The sequence below is a fragment of the Physeter macrocephalus genome, chromosome 13, assembly GCF_002837175.3.
Source record: "Physeter macrocephalus isolate SW-GA chromosome 13, ASM283717v5, whole genome shotgun sequence".
NCBI lineage: Eukaryota > Metazoa > Chordata > Mammalia > Artiodactyla > Physeteridae > Physeter > Physeter macrocephalus.
In genome coordinates, this window is record NC_041226.1 from 87,621,015 (window position 1) to 87,641,763 (window position 20,749).

Here is a 20,749-nt window from a genome sequence, read left to right on the forward strand (position 1 = left end):
GCTGGTAGAACTGGGACTTGAACCCAGGGCCTATAATTCAGTCCCCTGCTTTGTCATGGTACCGACCAAAGAGCAAACCAGAACACCAACTTAAATTCACAAGTCCATCCTCCCTTCCATCCCTGATTCCCTTGCCTTGCTCTATTTTTTTCTATTTCCACGGCACCACCTTCTAACATACTTACATACTTATCATGTTATCAGAACAAAAAGTCCACTAGTTCAGGGGTCTTTAGTCTCTTTTGCCCCCTGATGTTTTTCAAGCACCTAAAACAGTGCCTGCTCCGTATACTGAAAGCTCGGTAAACAGCTGCTGAATAAGTAAACCAGTCTAACAAACATTCACTGAATACTTACTATGGCCAGGCTGTGAACTGCAATCATTTTGCTGGATCCCAAAGACATTAATGCTCACTGACACAAGCCCACATTTCACCTGGCTCCAGAAAGGAGCCAGCACACTAACCCAAACTCAAGCCAAACCTGGACATTTCCTTCAGGAACCAAGCTCTCAAACCAAACTAAGACATGGTCTATCTCTGAACTGAAGAGAACCCAGATTTCCCACAGGCTCCCTCTGAGAAGCAGTTTCATCCCATCTCCAAAAAGACCCAGCAAAACTCAGAGGATCTACAGCCCCTCAGCCCAGCCACACGCTGCCAGATTCACAGCTGCCACTTTTCAGCATGACTTTTGCTAAACAAGCCTCAATTAGATCTGCTACAGCCCAGGAGGTTATCAGTGGGCACTCTGGTCTTGGCCAGCGGGGACAGTGCATCTGTACCAGATGGTCCTCCCTGGGATGTCAGATGAGGAGGATCCAGAAATGTCCTTGGCCTTGTGGCCCTCTCCTTAGTGCTGTCCAGTACCCCCGGTGGGAGCGCTGCTGGGAGGGCAAAATTGGAGCCAACTCTGAGAGAGCGTGAGAGCTGCAGACGTCGACTCCCTGGGTTCCTGCAGCAATTCCCAAGGAGCCTCTCCTTCAGCCACCACGGACAAGGTGCCCAGTGATTCCATGTGCATCTGGGTTTGGCTGAACCAGGCTGCAGAGGGCAAGACTTAGAGGCTCTTAAACTATGGCTTTTTTTTTTTTTTTTTTTTTTTTTTTTTGGCGGTACGCGGGCCTCTCACCGCTGCGGCCTCTCCCGTTGCGGAGCATAGGCTCCGGACGCGCAGACCCAGCGGCCATGGCTCACGGGCCCAGCCGCTCCGCGCCATGTGGGATCTTCCCAGACCGGGGCACGAACCCGCGTCCCCTGCATCAGCAGACGGCTCTCAACCACTGCGCCACCAGGGAAGCCCTAAACTATGTCTTTTCATCAAAGCCAAAAGGCTGTTCCAACAAGTCCTGAGTCTACTATTTGTCTCAGTCCAAGGAAGAGAACAACAACCTCCACGGAGACTGTTCCAGAGAAAAGTAAGGCATTCCAGAAATGCTGCCCTGCTTCAGAATGGTCTTCCGGAACAGGGAACCTGCAGTAAACATTTACTGAACTCTTATGTGCACAAGGTGCAGCAGAGGTAGGCCTGTGACTGATTCCTGCTCCACCTTCCAGCTGTGTTACCTGAGGCACATACTGCCTCTCTGAGCCTTGGTGTCTTCATTTGAAAAATGAAAAACAGTAACTGAATCTACTTCCTAGGATGGTTGGATGAGTTCAATGAAATAATGCTGAGCCCAGTGCCTGCCACATAAGAAGTGCTTAATAAGAGGTAGTTCTTGCAAAAGAAAGGACAGACAGTATATTGAGAAAAGAAAAACTCATAAGGGCTTTCTAGACGTCCCGTAAGCCATTATTTATGCATTTAGGTATATCCTAAGAGTTTGTTGATGCCTGTTTTTTCAAATAAACTTAATCCTCACAGCATCCTCGGGTAGAAGGGGCGGAGGCCGGAGAGACAGTCCTCGTGACAAAGGACGACAACAAGGCCCCCAAAGGTCCCGGGAAGCGGCCAGCAAGCACCCTCTACCCTCAAACCCTCCCGGGTGGGTTCAAAACACCAGACGCGACTCTCCTCGGGGAGAAGTGGCTGCAAGCGATCATTAGCGGGGCAGTCGGGGCTGGGACTTTAATTCATCATCGCTAAGAAGTGGTCATCTTTTGTCCCTAAAGAAAAAAGTGCCCGTCAGGGCCCAGACCCCGGGGAAACACAAGTCAGCGCTCCGAGACGCCACACGCGTGCTTTAAACGCTGGGTCAGGCCCAGGCAGAAATAAAAGAGATAGCGGCCCCTGCTCCGGAGAAGCAACGAGCCCCTGGGGGCTCGAAGTGGGCTGCTGGGGCCCGAGAGGATCCCCTGGGCGCCGGCCGGAGGAGGGGACAGGGCGGTGGCGGCCAGGGTGGTGGGGGGGGGGTCCCAGGCTCAGCTCACCTGGCCGCGGCGTTCTGCGTACCAGGCAGGCCCAGGCCGCCGCCGGCCCGTAGCTGGACTGGGCTCGCCCCTGCTCGGAGAGACCCGGCCCCCTGAAGCAGCCGGCTGCGGCCCGGAACTCACCTGCCGTAGCAACCGCTCCACCTCCGCCTGTCAGTCAAGCGCGCCTTCCGCGGCTCGGCGTAGCGCAGGGTCAGGAGGCCCGGCCGGCCGCGCCCCGCCTCCTCCCCCTAGTCTGCCCAATCGGGAGAGGCCGACGGCAGGGGTAGGGGCGTGGTCAGATGAACGGTGTGGGCCGGGGGAGGGGCCTGAGGGCTTGGGGCCTGAGGGCTTGGGGCCAGGCCGGGCGGGGCAGGGGCCGGCGCTCTGATCTCACTGCTGAGCGCCGGAAGTATCCTAGATCTCAGCGCAGGGGCTCGGCGGCTAGACCGCGGGGCTGGCGCGACTATGCCGGTCACCGGGAAGACTTTCCGCCGGCGCCGGGCCGACTCGGAGTCGGAGGAAGATGAGCAGGACTCAGAGGAAGTTCGGTGCGTTTGGGGCGGGCTTCCACGGGGCAGGAAGAGAGAGGCAGCCTAGGGGGACTCACCACCGGCCAGGCACCTCGTTGACAACATTGCTAATTATGAGCAGGGCTGTTATCCCGTTCTGTGAAGAAATTGAGGCCCCTAGGGATGAGACCGCCGCCCCAAGGTCTCACGGTTGGGAGAGGTGCCCCTGGCATGCGCAGCGGTTCTGACTCCCGTTGGTGGGTCCAGACGCAGAGTTACCCTCTGGACCACTGCGTACAGGCAGCGAGGCAGGGGTGTCCCTCGAAGCTGCCTTTTGACTCTGAGTTTCCGTGGAGGGTCTCTCAGCCTGTGCATTGCCTTTTTTTTTTTTTTTTTTTTAGATTAAAACTGGAAGAGACCCGAGAGGTGCAGAACTTGAGGAAGAGGCCCAACGGGGTGAGGTGGGTACTGCGTGGGGGAGAGGACCCGGAGGACGAGGAGGAGGGGATGACCGAGAAACCACCTACCCCGACTCCGCCATCCCCACCCCGTCGCTGTCACAAATATCTCCTCAGACATAGCCCCTTCTTTTGGCACTGCCTGGGGAGGGGTCCAAGCGGTTTTTTGCAGATGTTTAACCAGGACATGCCCCGAGCCTTGTGATCTTGAAGTTTGCTCCAGAGGTACAGAAACAGGTCATTGATCAGTGTTTTTATTGTCAAATGCACACTGATTAATTGTGAAATGCACACTGATTGTTAAGAGTTTGGGAAAATTTAGAAAAGTATAATCATGAAAATAAACAGTACCCATAATTCTCCCATACAGAGGTGACCAGTGTTAACATTTAATGTTATTTTCCTGTCTGTTTTCTCTATTTTTTGCGAAGACGATGAGCAGCTTTACTTTTATTCTATTCTTCTTCGGTAGTCCCCTCGTATCCACGGGGGCTATGTTCTGAGACCCCCAGTGCATACCTGAAGCCTGGGTAGTACTGAACCTTATGTAGATTATTTTTTCCTATACTGCTGAGTGGGTAGTGTATACAGTGTGGACACTCAGGACAAAGGGATGATTCACCTCCTCTGTGGGACGGGCAGGATAGCAGAGATTCATCATACCATTCAGAACAGCTGGTAATTTAAAACTTACGAATTTTTTATTTCTGGAATTTTCCATGTAATATTTTTGGACTGCAGATAACTGACACTGTGGAAAGTGAAACCACAGATAAAGGGGGACTACTGTGCTTTCAACTCATGATATTGTGGGCATTCAACCACATTGTGGGTAATTTTTCCAAAAACCTTTTTAATATCTGCATAATATTCTATCAGATATCATAATGTAACTTACCCCTTATTTTGGGACGTGTAGCTCATTTTTTAAAATTTCACCATCAAATAAGGCTGCAATAGTATTTTCCTGCATTTGTCTTTAGCTTCATTTTACCTGAAGGCATAATCTTAGAAATGAGATTTCTAAGCCAAGATAATGCTAAATGGCTTTACAGGAAAATGTACCACTGACGTCACCACTACCCCCACCTCCAGCATCTAGAGTGTTTCTTGGACCCTGTTATTCTTGTAGGCTTTTCCAGCCGGCTTCAGTGTTCACCCCGCAAATCTCACCCTTGCCCTAATGTTGCAACCTACAGACTTCCTAAATGTTTCTCCTTATCTCTGAATTGTGCCCTTTCTCTCTTTCTCTCCCCCACTTTTTGGCTTTTCTCAGTGCTGTAGCCCTGCTGGTGGGAGAGAAGGTACAAGAAGAGACCACTCTAGTGGTGAGTTGTGGGGTCCTCCCTGGGCAGTGGGAAGATGTGGCTGCTCTTCAGTGGATGTTTGGGTTTTCTTAAAAGAAAAAAAAAAATCCACTGCAAGTTATATAGATGCTTCTCCTCGGCTGTGTTTGCTGTCTGCAGGATGATCCCTTTCAGATGAAGACAGGCGGGATGGTGGACATGAAGAAACTAAAGGAAAGGGGCAAAGATAAGTAAGTGCAACGCTGGCTGAGAGGCAAATTCCCGTGCAGCCCCTGCCTGGGTCTGTGTTCCCCCAGGGAGCTGCGTCCTGCCGCAGCTTTCATGAGACAACTTGGAGTACCCTTTGTGCTTTGGAAACGGTATGTTGTTTAAAAACAAAGAAAGCAAAAACTCTTCAAAAGTTAACTTAGAGTGATGCGGGTAGGCACCTCTTGTAAAGGTGCCTTGTATATTGCCTTTTGTTTTAAATTTATGTATTTATCCTTGGCTGCGTTGGGTCTTCGCTGCTGCGCGCGGGCTTTCTCTGGTTGCGGCGAGCGGGGGCCACTCCTCGTTGCGGTGCGCGGGCTTCTCATTGCAGTGGCCTCTCCAGTTGTGGAGCACAGGCTCCAGGCGTGTGGGCTTCCGTAGTTGTGGCGCACGGGCTTCAGTAGTTGTGGCTCGCGGGCTCCAGAGCGCAGGCTCAGCAGCTGTGGCGCACAGGCTTAGTTGCTCCGTGGCACGTGGGACCCTCCCGGACCAGGCCTCGAACCCACGTCCCCTGCACTGGCAGGCGGACTCCCAAGCACTGCGCCACGTGGGAAGCCGCTATGTGTTGTCTTTCAAACCCATGTGGAAGTTGTTTTTCTTTTTTGAGGAAAACAGAAACAATTACAAAAATAATGCAAACAATACAAAAGTGAAATATAAACGAATCTACTCATTCCCCCGCGGTATCTCCAGAGGCCGTCAGTGTGCTCTGCATATATTCCTAGAGTTCCTTCTATTTACGTGTCATATATATGTATATATTTTTTGACCATAAACAGGATGTTGTACATTTCGTTGCATACTTGTTTTATTCAGGTAACATCACACTCAGCCTCATTTAGCTGTGACTCTAAGGCTCTGCTTCACTGTTCTCTTTTTTTAGGATCAGTGAAGAGGAAGACCTCCATCTGGGGACGTCATTTTCTGCAGAAACCAACCGAAGGGACGAGGACGCTGACATGTAGGTGTCAGTCTGTTCATCAGTAAGAGATTGGGGGAGGGCTCCAGCCAGACAGAGTCCAATATATTTTGTCACAGATGACATTTCTAGACTTATCCAAAGACAGCAAATTGGCCCCTCTCGCACCCCTGCCTCCCCTTTCCCCACCCCCTGAGGCTTGAGAACTTTGAAAATCTCAAAAATTCTTTAAAAGTGTGGTTCTTGGAATTTTAGATTCCTTGACTAGTAATGTTCCAACCCCCCCCAAAATTGCAGGGATAAACAATGGACTTGCCTATTTTTCATTTTGCCAACAAGGCTGTTAAACAAACTACCGTCTACCATTATCTTTTTGTTTTCAAAGAACCTTACACATGGTATGGTAGGACAGAATCTCATAATATAGGTTGGTGCTTTAAGTTGAAAAATTTTAGCTTGATTTAAAAACTCAAGTTATTTTTATTTTTCTCCTTCTCCATGGAACGATGGCAACTTCATCATCAACCATCACAGCTCCGTGAGCCAGTGTTGGGGGCCACTCATTTGAAAGACACCAGTTGTGAGCTTTCCTGCCCCTCTTTGAGGCCTTTGGGTATCATTTCAGGATGAAGTACATTGAGACGGAGCTGAAGAAGCGGAAAGGGATCGTGGAACACGAGGAACAGAGAGTTAAGCCAAAGAATGCAGAGGACTGCCTTTACGAACTGCCGGAAAACATCCGGGTTTCCTCAGCAAAGAAGACTGAGGAGATGCTGTCCAACCAGATGCTGAGTGGCATCCCGGAGGTGGACCTCGGCATCGAGTGCGTTTCAGACCCACGGTCGTGCCTCTCTCCCGCCCCCAGGCAGAAAAGACGAGCTCTCTGCTTTCCGGTTAAAAGTTAAGGGGCTGTTTCTTAACCTGTCTCCTTGGAAACCCACAGATATAAACTATCTTCTTTGGCAGGCTGACATGTTGTTGCCAGGAGTTTCTCTGAAGGGGTGGTAAGAAGTAGTTAAAGAGACCAGGAGCTCTGACTGCCGAAAACAAGAATGTTTTTATTTAGCCTTTGTCCACGGCTCTTCAGCTCTTCTATTCAGGTCCTTGTATTCTTCAGCTTTACTCTAGCAGGAGCAATGATAAAGGCTCACCCAGCCCGTGATCCTTCTTTCATTTTTACCACAAAGCACCTGCTCCAAAAGGGGATTTTTGTGGAGGAAATACAGTGGTCATAATCATCTTCGGGTGTGGTAGAAAGTTGGGAGACTTCTGGGTTCTCGCTTCCTTTTTGGCCTTACTAGCTTTGAGCCTTAGTCAGTTCACCTGACCTCCAGCTCAATTTCCTCTTGATCAGAAGAGAGCAACCCCTGCATCTCCGATGCTGGAAGAGCTCCGTGACAGTCTGACCGCAGGGGAGTTGGTAAATTGTAGAGAGCTGTGCCCCAAGAAAGATGACGTTCTTATGCGTTGGTGGGGGGGGGGGGGCTGCCAGCCCCTTTAGTCAGTTCCATCTGTGGCCCAAAGGTGTGATGATCTCACTGTGGTGTGGCTCCTTTCTCCGCATAGTGCTAAAATAAAAAATATCATTTCCACGGAGGATGCCAAGGCCCGTCTGCTGGCAGAGCAGCAGAACAAGAAGAAAGACAGTGAGACATCCTTTGTGCCCACCAACATGGCTGTGAATTACGTGCAGCACAACCGATGTAAGTGTCGCGTCTCTGGGGAAGCAGCTCCAGCCCATGCCATTGGGTTGAGGTCCCCGGGTTCCCAAAGTCTGTCTGACCCGTCCCCTGGTCTCTTTCGGTCCAGTTTATCACGAGGAGCTCAACGCTCCCATACGGAGAAACAAAGAAGAGCCCAAGGCCCGACCGTTGAGAGTGGGTGACACAGAGAAGCCGGAGCCTGAGCGTGAGTACAGCAGAGGCCTCGGGCCACCTGGCGTGACCGTTGCCCAGGGCCCGTGGAGGTGGGGAGGGACTCGGCAGGGGCGGCGCTTGGGCTCTGGGTTCTAGTCCATTCTCTGGACCGTGGTCATGTGCCTTCCCCTTTCAAAGCCTCAGTTTCTTTACCTCTAAGATGGGGATAGTAATAAAACTTATCACTTGGGGGGGTGCTCTAAGGATTCACTGGGCTGTCAAATATAATAGAGACTCAAAAAATTAGAAAATTTCAATAAGCAAAAGTAAATTAAAAGTTAATCATAATTTCACCACCCAAAGACGGCCCCTGTTAACATTTTTATATATTGTTATCCCTCAGTATCCGTGGGGGACTGGTTCCAGGACCCGCTGCAGACACCAAAATCTGTGGATGCTCAAGTCCCACCGTCAGCCCTCCGTATCCATGGATACGGAACCCAGGGATACCAAGGGCTGACTGTGTATAACCTTGCCCACTTTTTAAAAATATACATATGCTGTATACATACTTAATAGGATCGCACAGCTTTTTAGTGTGCTCTGCCTGTCTCTCCATGACAGTAAGTACATTTTCCCTTTCAACGGCTATATCACGTTCTGCCGTATAGATAGATGTCCTGTAGTCTAACCATTTCCCTCTGGCGGGGCACTTAGGTCGTTTCCCATTTTTCCCTATTTAATGATGATCATTCTTGTCTATGTCATGTCCTTACGCTGCCTTCTGAGAACTCACCGAATGACCCTAATTTGTTCTCCCGCCAGCAACATTCAGCAGTGCCCCTTTCCCACATGCTCACCAGCACCAGGCGGTGTCATCTTTCTCATCAACAATGGCATGATTCTAAGGAAACGCTAAATTCGCTGAGGCTTCTGAAAGTCCAGCCTGTTGCTCTGTTTCTTCCTTCCTACTTGAGAAATTATTTTCTGTAACACCTTAGCTGTGTAGTCTTTGATTCCCAAAGAGCTTCCTATTATTAATACCTAGGAAGCAGGGACTTTGGAGGCACCAGACTTGGGTTCAACTCAGCCTACCTTCACTTCCTGAGTGACCTTGAGCAAATCAGCTAACCTCTCTGAGCAGAGATGGTAACATGCCCCTGCTAGGATTGCTGGGTGGGTGAAAGGAAGTCTTGTCTGAAAAGATTTAGTGCCGTGCCTGGTATGTCGTCAGGCTCTCAATGAAGCGTAGCTACTGCTGCTCACCTGGTCTAACACTGAAGTCAGCATATTTTGGCTGGCACCTGACTCCACCATGTTTATTGCTATTCACCCAAAAACAGGTACTTACTGAGGCCCTACTATGTTCCTGTTAACTAGAGTAGGCACTGGGGCTCCTGTAGGGCCTGGTCGTCCTTGGTCGTCCTTGCCTACGTGGAGCTAACTAAGCCTGTTGTTGGCTTCCAGGATGGCAAACAGCTTTTCCTCTTTTCCTTCTCAGGGTCCCCTCCCAACCGCAAGCGTCCTGCTAACGAGAAGGCCACGGATGACTACCACTACGAGAAGTTCAAGAAGATGAACAGGCGGTACTGAGGGAGGTTAAAAGGGAGAGGTGCAAAGTGGGATGTAAACAGTGTCGTTCACTCCCTTTATCCCCCTGATAAAAGGCTTCCTGGACAGAAGCCTGCTCATTGGCTAGCAGACAGTTCCCAAAACAGACTCTATCAGTCCTGCTGCTTACCTGCTGGATTTTTCAGGCACTGAATTTGTAACCTTTTGAAACAATGTGTAGTTTTCCTGTTTGGGGACAAACTCTATTCTTGAGAGCATTAGTAAATCTCTTTGTAAATATGTTGACTTTCTCCTAATATTTGCCCTGGGTCAGGAGGAAAGAGTTGTGTGTTTCAGGGTGAGATAATACCCTTTAGATTGTGGTTTTATTATTATTATATATGCAATCATGTCTCCTATTTTCAGGTATCTGGAGTGGGGTTCAGAAATGCATCCTTCACTGTTTACAGTGAGTGGATCCAGCTGACAGCAGAAAAATCTAGGTTGAGATCAAAGGGACACTGGTATTTTCTGACTTTTACAAAGTTATCTGTTTCTTTTCATTATGAAAGAAAAAACAATTTCTATCACTTTTAGCACTTAAGTATTAAATATGAAATGGACCCAGCCTTATTGTTTGTATTGCATCTTCTTACACCAACGCTAGGTAATGTGTTCAGAGTCTGGGGGTTGGGCAGCTCAAAAGCAAAATTCAGTCACTGAGAGGGGTTTTCTCATTTAGTTTAAGAGAGGTGGACAGGCTCCAGTCTCTGAGCTGTCAAGTATGGCCCACCTGTGCCATTGTTCCTGAGGTAGTTACACAGGTTGTGATGAGGAAAGAACAGGTCGGTTGACTCCTGGGCTGATTTAAGGCAGGTATTGTGTGATTAGAGAAGTGTGGCTTTGGAGTCAGATCTGAGCCTTGCTCACAGCTTCCTAAAATCGTTGGACAAATCCGTTTGCCTCGGAGCCTTAGTTTTCTCATCTGTAAACTAGATTTTCTTCTAGCTTTTTTTCCCCTTCACTCGAATGAATGCAAGGTCACTGAAGGCAGGAATCACGTGTGCCTGATTTTTTTCTTGAATCTCCAGGATTGAGCCCATAGGCGATCCTCAGAATTATGAATGAATGAGTGGAAGTGTCGTTACCTGGGAGAGACCTGACCAACACTACCTTACCCAGGTGATGAAGGTCAACATCAACAGTCATTAATCATGTTGACTGTATGTACCTTTGATATGATGTTATAAAAATAGCACTTTATCTCTGTAAAGTATATTCCTCCCCAAAACCCGCAACTCCAGTCTGATCATAAGGAAAGCATCAGACAAATTCCAGTAGTTGGGGAGCCTACAAAAGATTTGACCAGTACTTCCCCCAAACTCTCAAGGTCATCAAAACCAAGGAAAGTTTGAGAAACAGCCACAGCCAAGGGGAGCTAAGGAGACATGACAACTAAATATAATGTGGTATCTTGGATGGGATCCCAGATCACAAATAGGACGTTAGGTAAAACCTAAGGAAATATGAAGAAACTTTAGTTACAATCTAGCAGTGTAAGTTCATTCATTTTAACAAATGTAACATACTAATGTAAGATGTTAATAATAGGGGAAACTGTGCGGGCGGGGCTGTGGTAATGTGGAACCTCTCTGTACTGTCCTGTCAACTTTTCTAGAAGTGTAAAACTGTTCCCAAAAATGTTTTATTAAAAAAAAATTGGCCCCTCCAGCCGCCCCAGCGCCCAAAGCAGGCAAGGGCCGTGCCCCTCACAAAGATGGCGGCCGCCGGCGTCGGAGGAGGTCCGCCCGCTACAAAGATGGCGGCCCCGGCGGGAGGGACCGGAAGTGCAATCAGGCGGGCGGTAGCGCCGGTCTGCGGTAGGCGCGAGAACGCGCGGGGCGGCGCGGGTCCGGGCATGAAGCTGGGCCGGGCCGCACTGGGCCTGGTGCTGCTGGCGCCGTTGGCGGTGCAGGCGGTGGAGCCCATCAGCCTGGGACTGGCCCTGGCCGGCGTCCTCACCGGCTACATCTCCTACCCGCGCCTCTACTGCCTGTTCGCCGAGTGCTGCAGCCAGAAGCGGAGCCTCAGCCGGAACGGTAAGATGGGGAGGGGGCTGGGGGCTGGGGGCTGGGGGCTGGTGCTAGGGCTGGGGCGGGGGTCAGAGGCTGGGGTCCAGGAGGCCCGGAAGCCCGGGCAGCGCTGAGGCCGGCGGGGGCTGGACCCGGAACCGGAGTGCGGGATGGGGCCTGGCTCCTGGGCCACGGCCTCAGGCAGGCCGGACTTTGGTCGGAGACCTGCGGAGGCCAGCTGGTGTTTGGGCACCTTCGCTCAGAAACTGGGAGTGTGGACGATTGTAAACTAACTCCCGAGGGTTTTTACTCCTTCCTCGCCGGAGACGGGAAGGCTGGTGGGGACTCTTCCGGCGCGGAGCAGTGGGGGCCGAACCGCCGCCCTTTTCCTGCCCGGCCGTGGGGTGGGAGGGACCGAGCGGGGATGAGGAGTTCACGCTGGTGGCGGAGGCACTGGAGCCAAGGGTCTCTTCAGGAAGGAGAGCTCGGGAACGGGCAGGACTAGCAGAGGGGGAGGGCCTGCTGGACCCGCGGGTCACCTGGGCCAAGTGCTTATCTACATCCGCGTCTCACTAGACTCTTGAAGAGCTTAGCGGGCTTTGCTGGCTTTCACATGAGCCTGTAAACTGGGCTGCGTTTTGCCACGTGTGTCCCCCTCCTCCCCGCCTGACTGGCATTGTTTTTCCCAGCGCTGCAGAAGGATCTGGACAGCAAGCTCTTTGGACAGCATCTTGCAAAGAAGGTCATCTTAAATGCTGTGTCTGGCTTCATAAGCAACCCGAAGCCCAAGAAACCTCTCACCCTCTCCCTACACGGGTGGACGGGCACCGGCAAAAATTTTGTCAGCAAGATCATCGCGGAGAATATTTACGAGGGTGGTCTGAACAGTGACTACGTCCACCTCTTTGTGGCCACACTGCACTTCCCTCACGTCTCCAACATCACCCTGTATAAGGCAAGGGCCAAATTTCGGGATCCTTCCTGGATGATGATGGGTTTGGGGTTTCTTTGTTGGGGAATGGGATTTGGAAATTCCGTGTTGAAATGAGTGAGCCCTGAAAATGCATCAGTTCCCCTTTGAAAAGTGTGGAACTTACAGAGGGTTGGAGATGCAGGAAGCAGTTATACCGTCAAAGCTCGTGGTGGTTTCTGAAAACAGGCTCAGTGTGATAGTAAATGGGGTCGTAGGATTTGAGAGATGGACATAATCAAATCCAGTTTAAAGATCTTCAAATCTAACATGTCTTATGAAAGAGGAAATGTTTCTAGGGAGGCCTAGGTTTGCTTTTACGGTTTAACTCCCTATTTAACAGTCTGGCTTTGTTGGCAGGCACACCTGGATTTGAGCCCTGAGGCTCCTTACAGCTGTGTAATTGTGGGAAAGTCACACGACCTCCCAGAGACTCAGGTTCTTCATCTGTCAAATGGCAGTTGTGAGGATTTCTTGAGCTCTGTGTGTCAAGTATGTAACGTGATGCCCGGCACATAAGCGTTCAGCGTTAACTCTTGCCTTTTTTAATCCTCACTTGTGCGAACACATTTTTCCCTTTGGCTTGGGAGAGCGTCAGGGTCACCAACTGTCCAGGAGTTTCTGGGATGTGGGACTTTCAGTGCTACAACTGAGAAAGTTCCAGGCAAATAGAGATGAGATAGTCATCCTAGTTAGCATTCTGTCTTCACTGTTTAATAGCTGTGTGACTTTGAGCAAGTTACTTAACCTCTCTACACCTCAGTTTCCTCATCTGTGAAATAGGGAACACAGTAGTAACTACTTTGATGGGTTTTGGAAGATCACAATAAAACATTGTATGAACAGTGCTTAGAACAGCATCTTACCTGTAGTGAGTGCTCGATACATGTTCTCTGTTGTTGTCTGTAAGTGGGAGAAGCAGAATGGGAAGACCTTGGTTGCTGCAGCCTGCCAGACATGAAGGAATCCTTGTTTAAAAGGTGGTTCGCTTTGTGGACTCAGGCAAGTCACTTCAGCTCCCCTAAGGTTCTCGTTCTGTAAATAGAGGTTAGTCCATACCTACAGAGCAGAGTCACTGCTTAAGTTAAATACGTACCCATGGAACACCGTAACCATGGTCCGAGTAGCCAAGCAAAACACCAAATCATAAGAAGTCAAGTCATTGTAACTTACAGAATTTTCCTCAGAAACAGATAGCTAATTCTTTCTCCTTACATCCAGGAAACATCCAGGAAAGAACTGTATAGAACCATAGTTCAAATTTCTGATGCAAAGGGTCCTTTCTCCTTCTTGATTGTTTAATATAAGAAGTACCTAAATATGTTCTTAGGGAATGTTCCACTTAAGCAAATTTATTTCAGCAACCTCCAGGCATTGTTCCAGAAACTCAAAAGAGTGTTGCCTCACCACAGTCATGCCCAAGTGTGTGTGCTCTGGAGTTCTCCTCACTTCCCCCACTGGAAAGTTAGATCCCCTTCTCCAGGCTGATCTAAGGACTGAATGAGAAAAGAGGTTACTTGGTCTCTGCCTTCTTCCAAGAAGGCTGGTGTACACAGGATATGTATTAACATTGCCATTTTGATGACAAAGGCCCAGCAACTCAGTGACCCAGCATCTACGTGACATGTCGCGGGACAAGAATTACAATCAGAGTGTGGGGCCTTGGAATCAGGCAGGGTGGGATTCAGATCTTTGCTCTGTCACATACTAATTTTGTAGTCTTGGGCAAGTTTTGTAATCTCAGTTGACTGTGCTCTCTGTGCTTCAGTTTCCTCATCTGTACAATGGGTATGATAATGCCCACTACGTGGCATTGTGGTGAGAAACACAAGAGCTTGTATAAAGTTCTTAGCACAGTGGGGAGCGCACGGTAAGCAGTCCGTAAATGCAGCCTTTGTGGAGGCAGTTGTAGCGTTAATAATGCTCCCTCTGGTGGGGTCACCCGCACTTCTGAGCATCTGTATTGGCTCTTCCCCCTTGTCACTCAGGATCAGTTACAGTCGTGGATTCGCGGCAACGTGAGTGCCTGTGCGAGGTCCATCTTCATATTTGATGAGATGGACAAGATGCATGCTGGCCTCATAGATGCCATCAAGCCTTACCTAGACTATTATGACAACTTGGATGGGGTCTCCTATCAGAAAGCCATCTTCATATTTCTCAGGTAAAGTCGGGGCTGGGACATGGTTTGAAGAGCTCTGAGCCCCAGCCTGGGGGCTTCGGGGAAAAAACCCCAGTCCTTATTCACTAGAATTCTTTTGCAGCAATGCTGGAGCAGAAAGGATCACAGACGTGGCTTTAGATTTCTGGAGAAGTGGAAAGCAGAGGGAAGAAATCAAGCTCAGAGACATGGAGCATGCCTTGTCTGTGTCGGCCTTCAATAAAAAGAACAGTAAGTGGGGCGACTTCCCTGGTGTCCAGTGGTTAAGACTCCGTACTTCCAATGCAGAGGCCGTGGGTTCGATCCCTGGTTGGGGATCTAAGACCCCATATGCAGTACAGTGCGGCCAAAAAAAAAAAAAACAACAACAGTTAGCGAGGCCCTCCGTTCCCAGCACAACATCCCCCTACTTCATGATCCCGCACCTCTAAGTTTTAAATCGACGACCTCACCATCACCTGGGGGCTGGTTAGAAATACCAATTCTCAGTCCCTTCCCCAGGCCTACTGAGTCCAGATTCCTGAGGGAATCTGTGTTAACAAACTCCAGGTGACTTTTACACATACGCAAGTTTGGGAGATGCTGTTTTAAAGAAATAGGGACATTGTTGATCATCAAGATCTTGAAAATTCGTTTCCTGGTTTTTTCAGCCAAATCATTTTCCTTTATGAAAGCGGGTGGTGGAACAAGGAAGGCTGCTGGGGAGCCTCTGATGGAGGAGATGGGCCCGTTAGGTCCCTTTCTTCCTGCACGTTAACCCAGAGCCCTGAGGGTCTGTGCCCGAGAGTAACAGCCAAGCAGTGGTTGGGCCCCTGTTCTGTACTGGGCAGTGTGTGAAACTCTCTACCTGCATGTTTCCTTTAATCTCCATAATAACCTCCGGGGGTAGGAACTATTATTGTCCTCATTTTATAGATGAGGAAACTGAGGCTCAGAGAGAGAGCCCCTTACCCAAGGACACACAGCCTATTAGGTATCTCTGTTCCAGAGCGTGAGCTTTTACTACCAAGCTCATTGCTTTGCCAGTGACCTGACACATTCACTTTTGACCTTGAACCCTTGGATGTGGAAAGACACCATGTTGGAGACTGACTCACTGGGTAAAATCCGTGAGCCATGTGGGTTGATTGCTACCATTTGCTCAGGTTTGTTCTTGAAATTGTAAAACAGAAGGTCTCCTCTGAAACAGACTTGTCAAGAAATTCATAGCACTTCAGAGTTACGTGAACAGTAATGGGGTATTTTATGTCAGTTCGTGCAAGCGGAACGTTAACGGTGAAAGACAAAATATTTTGTCGTATGTTGAGTAGATTCTTGGCATGCCAGAAGTATGAACACATGCAGTAGGAGTCTCAGCCCCTGAATATCACAGCAAGTGGCTCTGGCCTAGAACCCACGCTGCAGGTTCCAGAGGGTTCCAGAGGATGAGCTTTGGATCTGGCAGGCCTGGCTCAGCCACGTCCTGACTCCGGCCTTAGGCAGATGGCTGAACTCTTTCATTCGTTCACTCATCGTATTTGTTGAGCACCTACTAGGTGTCAGGCACTGGTCCAAGAACTGGGGACACAGCAGTGAGCCAAAACAGAATTCCTTACTCTTGTGGAGTCTCTATCCTAATGATAACAAGTAAGGAAGCGTGTCGGATGCTGGGACCCATATCTACGTAGAGGTAGAGATTTATCTTCCCCTTTTCCCACAATAGGGAAAAAGTAAACCAATAAATAGGGGTTGGGGGGTGTGGGACGAGGGTGAGCTGCAGTTTTATTTATTTTTTAATTTTTTAAATTAATTAATTAATTTATCTTTGGCTGCGTTGGGTCTTCGTTGCTGCGCGCGGGCTTTCTCTAGTTGTGGCGAGCGGCGGCTACTCTTCGTTGTGGTGCACGGGCTTCTCATTGCGGTGGCTTCTCTCGTTGCAGAGCACGGGCTCTAGGCGCGCGGGCTTCAGTAAGTTGTGGCACGTGGGCTTCAGTAGTTGTGGCTTGCGGGCTCAAGAGCGCAGGCTCAGTAGTTGTAGCGCACGGGCTTAGTTGCTCCACGGCACGTGGGATCTTCCCAGACTAGGGATCGAACCTGTGTCCCCTGCACTGGCAGGCGGATTCTTAACCACTGCGCCACCACGGAAGTCCCTGCAGTTTTAAAATACAGTGTTCAGGGAGGGCTTACTGTGAGGGTGACATCTGGGCTGACCTGAGGAGTGAGGGAGCCATGTGGACACGGGAGGGAAAAGCATCGTGGGAGGGAACAGCACACGCGAGAGCCCTGAGGCAGGAGTGTGCCTGGGCCAGGATGAGCGCAGGGGACAGGAGGTCAGATGAGAGGTGGAGCTTGGGGTGGGGAGCAGATCGTGGAAGGCCTGGGGAACCACAGGAGGGCCTTGGGCTTGGCTCCAGGTGGAAGAGGGAGCCCCTGGAGGGTTTTGAGCAGACAGTTCCCTGATCGGACCTAGTTTTAACAGGACCACCTGGCTGCCGGGTGGAGAACACACTGAAGGCAGCAGGGGACGGGGAGGCCAGCGAGGAGCGGCTGCAACAACCTGGCGGGAGATGATGGCGGCTTGGCCCAGAGTGGCAGCCGTGGGGGAGGTGGGACACGGTCTGACTGGGATGTATTTTGAAGGTGGAAACAATAAGATTTCCTAAGGGACTGTGTGTGGCAATGAGAGAGACAAATCGAGGACCTGGCCTGAGCACTTGGCAGGGTGGCACTGCCGTCGAGGGGACGGCCTGCAGGAGGAGGAGGTCTGCAGAGAGGGTGGGAGCTGAAGAGGGGCGTGTCCGGCAAGGGATGACCCGTCTGGAGGCAGCGGTGCGGAGCAGGCAGGCGGCTGCAGTTCCGGTGCAGTTCCGGGGCGGGGGGGTCGGGCTGAGGATGCAGACTGCGGAGTGGTCGGCCAGTGGTCAGTTGGTGGTTTGTGAAGTCACTTGCTCCACCGGAGCACTCTTCGGGGCCTCTGTGTGGCGGGTCCTTGTCCTGACTCCCTGGCTGATTAGCTTCCTGCTCTCCTTGCCTGATGGCCCCAGCTCGGTGTTCACAGGCCCCGGCACTACCCGGAATCGTCTGTTTACTGGGCGGCCAGTCCACGTCTGCCTGGCTCTGGTCCATCCCCTGCCTCGGGCCTCAGGCGCACCTGGCACGGGGCAGGCCTGCTGGAGGCGAGCTGGCCAGGGCTGCCCGGCTCGCGGTGTGCTGCTTTCCCACGGCCACAGACTCCGCCGCATCCAGGCAGTCAGATGTTTATTGAGCACCAGCTGTGTGCAAAGCAGTGTTGGGCAAGAAAAGAATAAGCCCCAGATGTGGTTGATGGCGAGAAAAGTATATTTGGTCTCCATCCGCACTTTCTGGCACAGAGCTCCGAAAACCCTTGGAGTTTCAAAGTGATAAGAGCCATAATGGTGTCTTTGATATTCCTAACAGATCCCTTTCAGCCACATCAGAGTTTGTGTTAATGAGGTGACTTTTGGAAAATACCAGGGTGGGGGGTGGCTTCCAGGGGAACCAACCCTTGATTGGAGGGTCGGAACTTTCAGTCTCCAGCCCTTGTAGACCTCCCAGGAGGGAAGGGGGGCTGAAGGTTGAAATCAGTCGCCAGTGGCCAGTGATTTAATCAACCGTGCCTATGTAAAGAATTTTCCATAAAACCCCTGAAGGACAGGGTTTGGAGAGCTTCCAGGTTGGTGAGCACGTGGAGATCTGGGGCGAGTGATGTGCCCAGAGGTCATGGCAGGGTCACGCCCCTTCCCACATATTTTGCCCTGTGCATCTCTTCCAGCTGGCTGCTTCTGAGTTATATCCTTTTATAATCAACCAGTAATCTAGTAAGAAAATGTTTCTCTGAGTTTCTGAGAGCTGCTCTAGCAAATTAATTGAACCCAAGGAGGGGGTCATTGGAACCTCAGAAGCACGGGTGACAACCCGAACTTTCGGTTGGTGGCTGAAGGAGGGGACGGTCTTGTGGGGCTGCGTCCTTAACCGGTGGGATTTGACCGAGTCTCCAGGAAGAGAGTGTCAGAATTGAGCTGAAAGCAGGTGGGCTCAGAGAACCGCTTGGTGGTGTGGGGGGAAAATACAGGATGGAGTTGGTGTCCGAGGCAGACCAGGATTAAGGCACAGGGGTGAAGCGGCAAGGCGGAAGGGAAACCGTCCTCATGAAGAAACGCTGAGCGTGATCTAGTGGGTGCTGCGTCGTCTCCGAAGGGGAAGTGGGAGGGTCAAGAGGCCGGGAACCTCGGAGGACCCGAGACTGGGCAGGGGCAGAGGCAGGCCTCATCCAGGGAAAGTGCGAGCCCTGTGGCCGTAACAGAGCGCTGCCTTCACACATTACTGAGGATTCTAGCTTTTGGTCCCCCAAACGCTGGAGGGTTGGGACGTGCCGGCTGCGGCAGTGGGTCTCTACCCTGTTGCTAATCCCAGCCGCTGGAACCCCAGCCAGTCGCAAATTTCCAAGACGCGGGAGTGCTGGTCCTTCCCTGGGAACTCTTCTTCTCACCTTTCACTTGCTGTGAACCTGCTCCCTTTCCTACTCGGCCTGCCTGCTTGTTCCAGGGTGGGTGGTGAGCCCCTTTCCCACTTCAGATCCTTTTTTTTTTTTTCATATCTAAAAATGTTAATAAATGCATAGGCAGGGTACCCGCCTGAGAGCCTAGCGGTCTCATCTCGAGAGATGCCTCCCTGCCCGCTGCGGCATCACCGTGCCCTTGGCTCTCACAGGAGCGTCGCCCCTCGCGGCGGCCCTGGGTGAGCTCACTGGCTAGTCTGACTGCTCGTTGGGCTGTGAGCCCCATGAGGGCAGGTGCGGGGCTCCACCTCATGGCTGACACCCAGCAGATGTGTGTGGACAGGTGGACGGGTGGGTGGACAATGGATGAACAGCACCTTTTTCTTTTCCCCAGGTGGCTTCTGGCATAGCAGCTTAATTGACCGAAATCTCATTGATTATTTTGTTCCCTTCCTCCCCCTGGAATATAAACACCTAAAAATGTGCATCCGAGTCGAAATGCAGTCCCGAGGCTACGAAGTTGACGAGGACATTGTAAGCAGAGTGGCCGAGGAGATGACATTTTTCCCCAAAGAGGAGAGAGTTTTCTCTGACAAAGGCTGCAAAACTGTGTTCACCAAGTTAGATTATTACTACGATGACTGATGGTACCAGAGAAGCCGCTTCCCCCTGCTCTGGTCCCGGAAGAGGAGTAAAATGAATTATTCCGGTGTGACAGGACAGGCATCTTCCTGGGCGTTATTTTCATCCAGCAGGGCCTGCGGGCCGTGGGTGACACATCATAGATGGAAACAGCCCCAGAGCCTGCAGGAGCACGAGGAGCCGGCCCCCGGCTCGCCTGTGCCAGGTCTCATGGTTTTTTAAAAATCATGTTTTAATTTCAAGTGTTTCTGTTTCAAGGAAGGATGAATCAGTTTTACTGAAAATGTGATAATTTTATTTAAAATGCTTTTTAACAGTATGAAGAGACTTTTCAGACTCTTAAGTTGTCGGCTTTGTGTGTTTTTTTAAGTTCCTGTCATTACAACGTACACTGTGTTGTCTTCACTGCTAAAACGTCTGAGTCCTCGGCCTGTCTTCTGTAGGGTGGTGTCACTGTACTGGGGACGGAGGCTCTAGCAGCGAGCCCATCTGTCCCAGGATGACCATCGCAAGGGCGGTGAGTGTTTATAGAAGGGCAGGTGTGTAAGGGGACACACTCAGGCCCGTCACGGACAAAACCGAAATGTCCTCCCCAAGAGTTTTCATCACGGTAGCATTGTGAACTGTGGGAATGATCTTAGTAACGTCGTGAACAATTTGTTAGAAACAGAATTTCCTCGAAAGAAAAGCATCTGCAGCTTGTCACTGGCCGGTCAGTCAGCTCTGCAAAGGCCCTTCTCTGCTTTCCATTCCTAAATGAGCCGCACGCTCTGTACCAGGTTTTGCCATATTTTCTTAAAACCTTCCTCACTGATTACTAATTTTCATTATGTTTAATCAGAACTCCCCAAACCTCTAGGAAAGCTCAGCTGCCCCCCAGGATGCTGAGAACAGTGTTTTTATTTATTAATGCAAACAGCTACCATTTTACAATAAAATTATGTATGATTTGTAAGTACGTTTTTTTAAAATTTAATTTATTTTTTATTTTTGGCCACATTGGGTCTTTGTTGCTGCGTGCAGGCTTTCTCCAGTTGCAGCGAGCAGGGGCTACTCGTCGTTGCGGTGCGCAGGCTTCTCATTGCGGTGGGTTCTCTTTGTTGCAGAGCACGGGCTCTAGGCACGCGGGCTTCAGTAGTTGTGGCACTCGGGCTCAGAAGTGGTGGCTCGCCGGCTCTAGAGCGCAGGCTCAGTAGTTGGGGC

At 50.6% G+C, this 20,749-nt stretch overlaps 3 protein-coding genes across 3 annotated transcripts in view; 2 read left to right on the forward strand and 1 right to left on the reverse strand.

The window, feature by feature from the left end:
• The window catches only part of USP20 (ubiquitin specific peptidase 20), a 32,730-nt gene extending 30,221 nt beyond the window's left edge, over nucleotides 1-2,509 (reverse strand). The window contains exon 1 of the mRNA XM_055089391.1: nucleotides 2,373-2,509. The gene's annotated coding sequence lies outside the window, so the exon portion shown is untranslated. The remainder of the gene's footprint in view (nucleotides 1-2,372) is intronic.
• Nucleotides 2,510-2,764: 255 nt separating this feature from the next.
• On the forward strand, nucleotides 2,765-9,830 carry C13H9orf78 (chromosome 13 C9orf78 homolog). Its single transcript, XM_007103754.3, has 9 exons — nucleotides 2,765-2,902; nucleotides 3,265-3,324; nucleotides 4,598-4,649; nucleotides 4,788-4,858; nucleotides 5,761-5,838; nucleotides 6,422-6,619; nucleotides 7,363-7,499; nucleotides 7,606-7,704; nucleotides 9,154-9,830. Exons 1-9 carry the CDS (start codon nucleotides 2,820-2,822, stop codon nucleotides 9,243-9,245), a joined length of 870 nt encoding a protein of 289 aa, XP_007103816.1. The 5' UTR covers nucleotides 2,765-2,819; the 3' UTR covers nucleotides 9,246-9,830.
• Nucleotides 9,831-11,059: 1,229 nt separating this feature from the next.
• Nucleotides 11,060-19,889, forward strand: TOR1A (torsin family 1 member A). Its single transcript, XM_024126134.3, has 5 exons — nucleotides 11,060-11,302; nucleotides 11,965-12,230; nucleotides 14,234-14,409; nucleotides 14,510-14,637; nucleotides 19,299-19,889. Exons 1-5 carry the CDS (start codon nucleotides 11,122-11,124, stop codon nucleotides 19,547-19,549), a joined length of 1,002 nt encoding a protein of 333 aa, XP_023981902.1. The 5' UTR covers nucleotides 11,060-11,121; the 3' UTR covers nucleotides 19,550-19,889.
• The last annotated feature ends 860 nt before the right edge of the window (nucleotides 19,890-20,749 follow it).

Excerpts from the sequence above, each read along its gene's own strand:
- TOR1A (XM_024126134.3), top strand. The coding sequence starts at position 11,122 with ATGAAGCTGGGCCGGGCCGCACTGGGCCTGGTGCTGCTGGCGCCGTTG. Across the intron at positions 12,231-14,233 it reads CCAACATCACCCTGTATAAG|GATCAGTTACAGTCGTGGAT; the intron begins GCAAGGGCCAAA and ends CTTGTCACTCAG. Across the intron at positions 14,410-14,509 it reads GCCATCTTCATATTTCTCAG|CAATGCTGGAGCAGAAAGGA; the intron begins GTAAAGTCGGGG and ends ATTCTTTTGCAG.
- C13H9orf78 (XM_007103754.3), top strand. The coding sequence starts at position 2,820 with ATGCCGGTCACCGGGAAGACTTTCCGCCGGCGCCGGGCCGACTCGGAG. Across the intron at positions 5,839-6,421 it reads AGGGACGAGGACGCTGACAT|GATGAAGTACATTGAGACGG; the intron begins GTAGGTGTCAGT and ends GTATCATTTCAG. Across the intron at positions 6,620-7,362 it reads GAGGTGGACCTCGGCATCGA|TGCTAAAATAAAAAATATCA; the intron begins GTGCGTTTCAGA and ends TTCTCCGCATAG.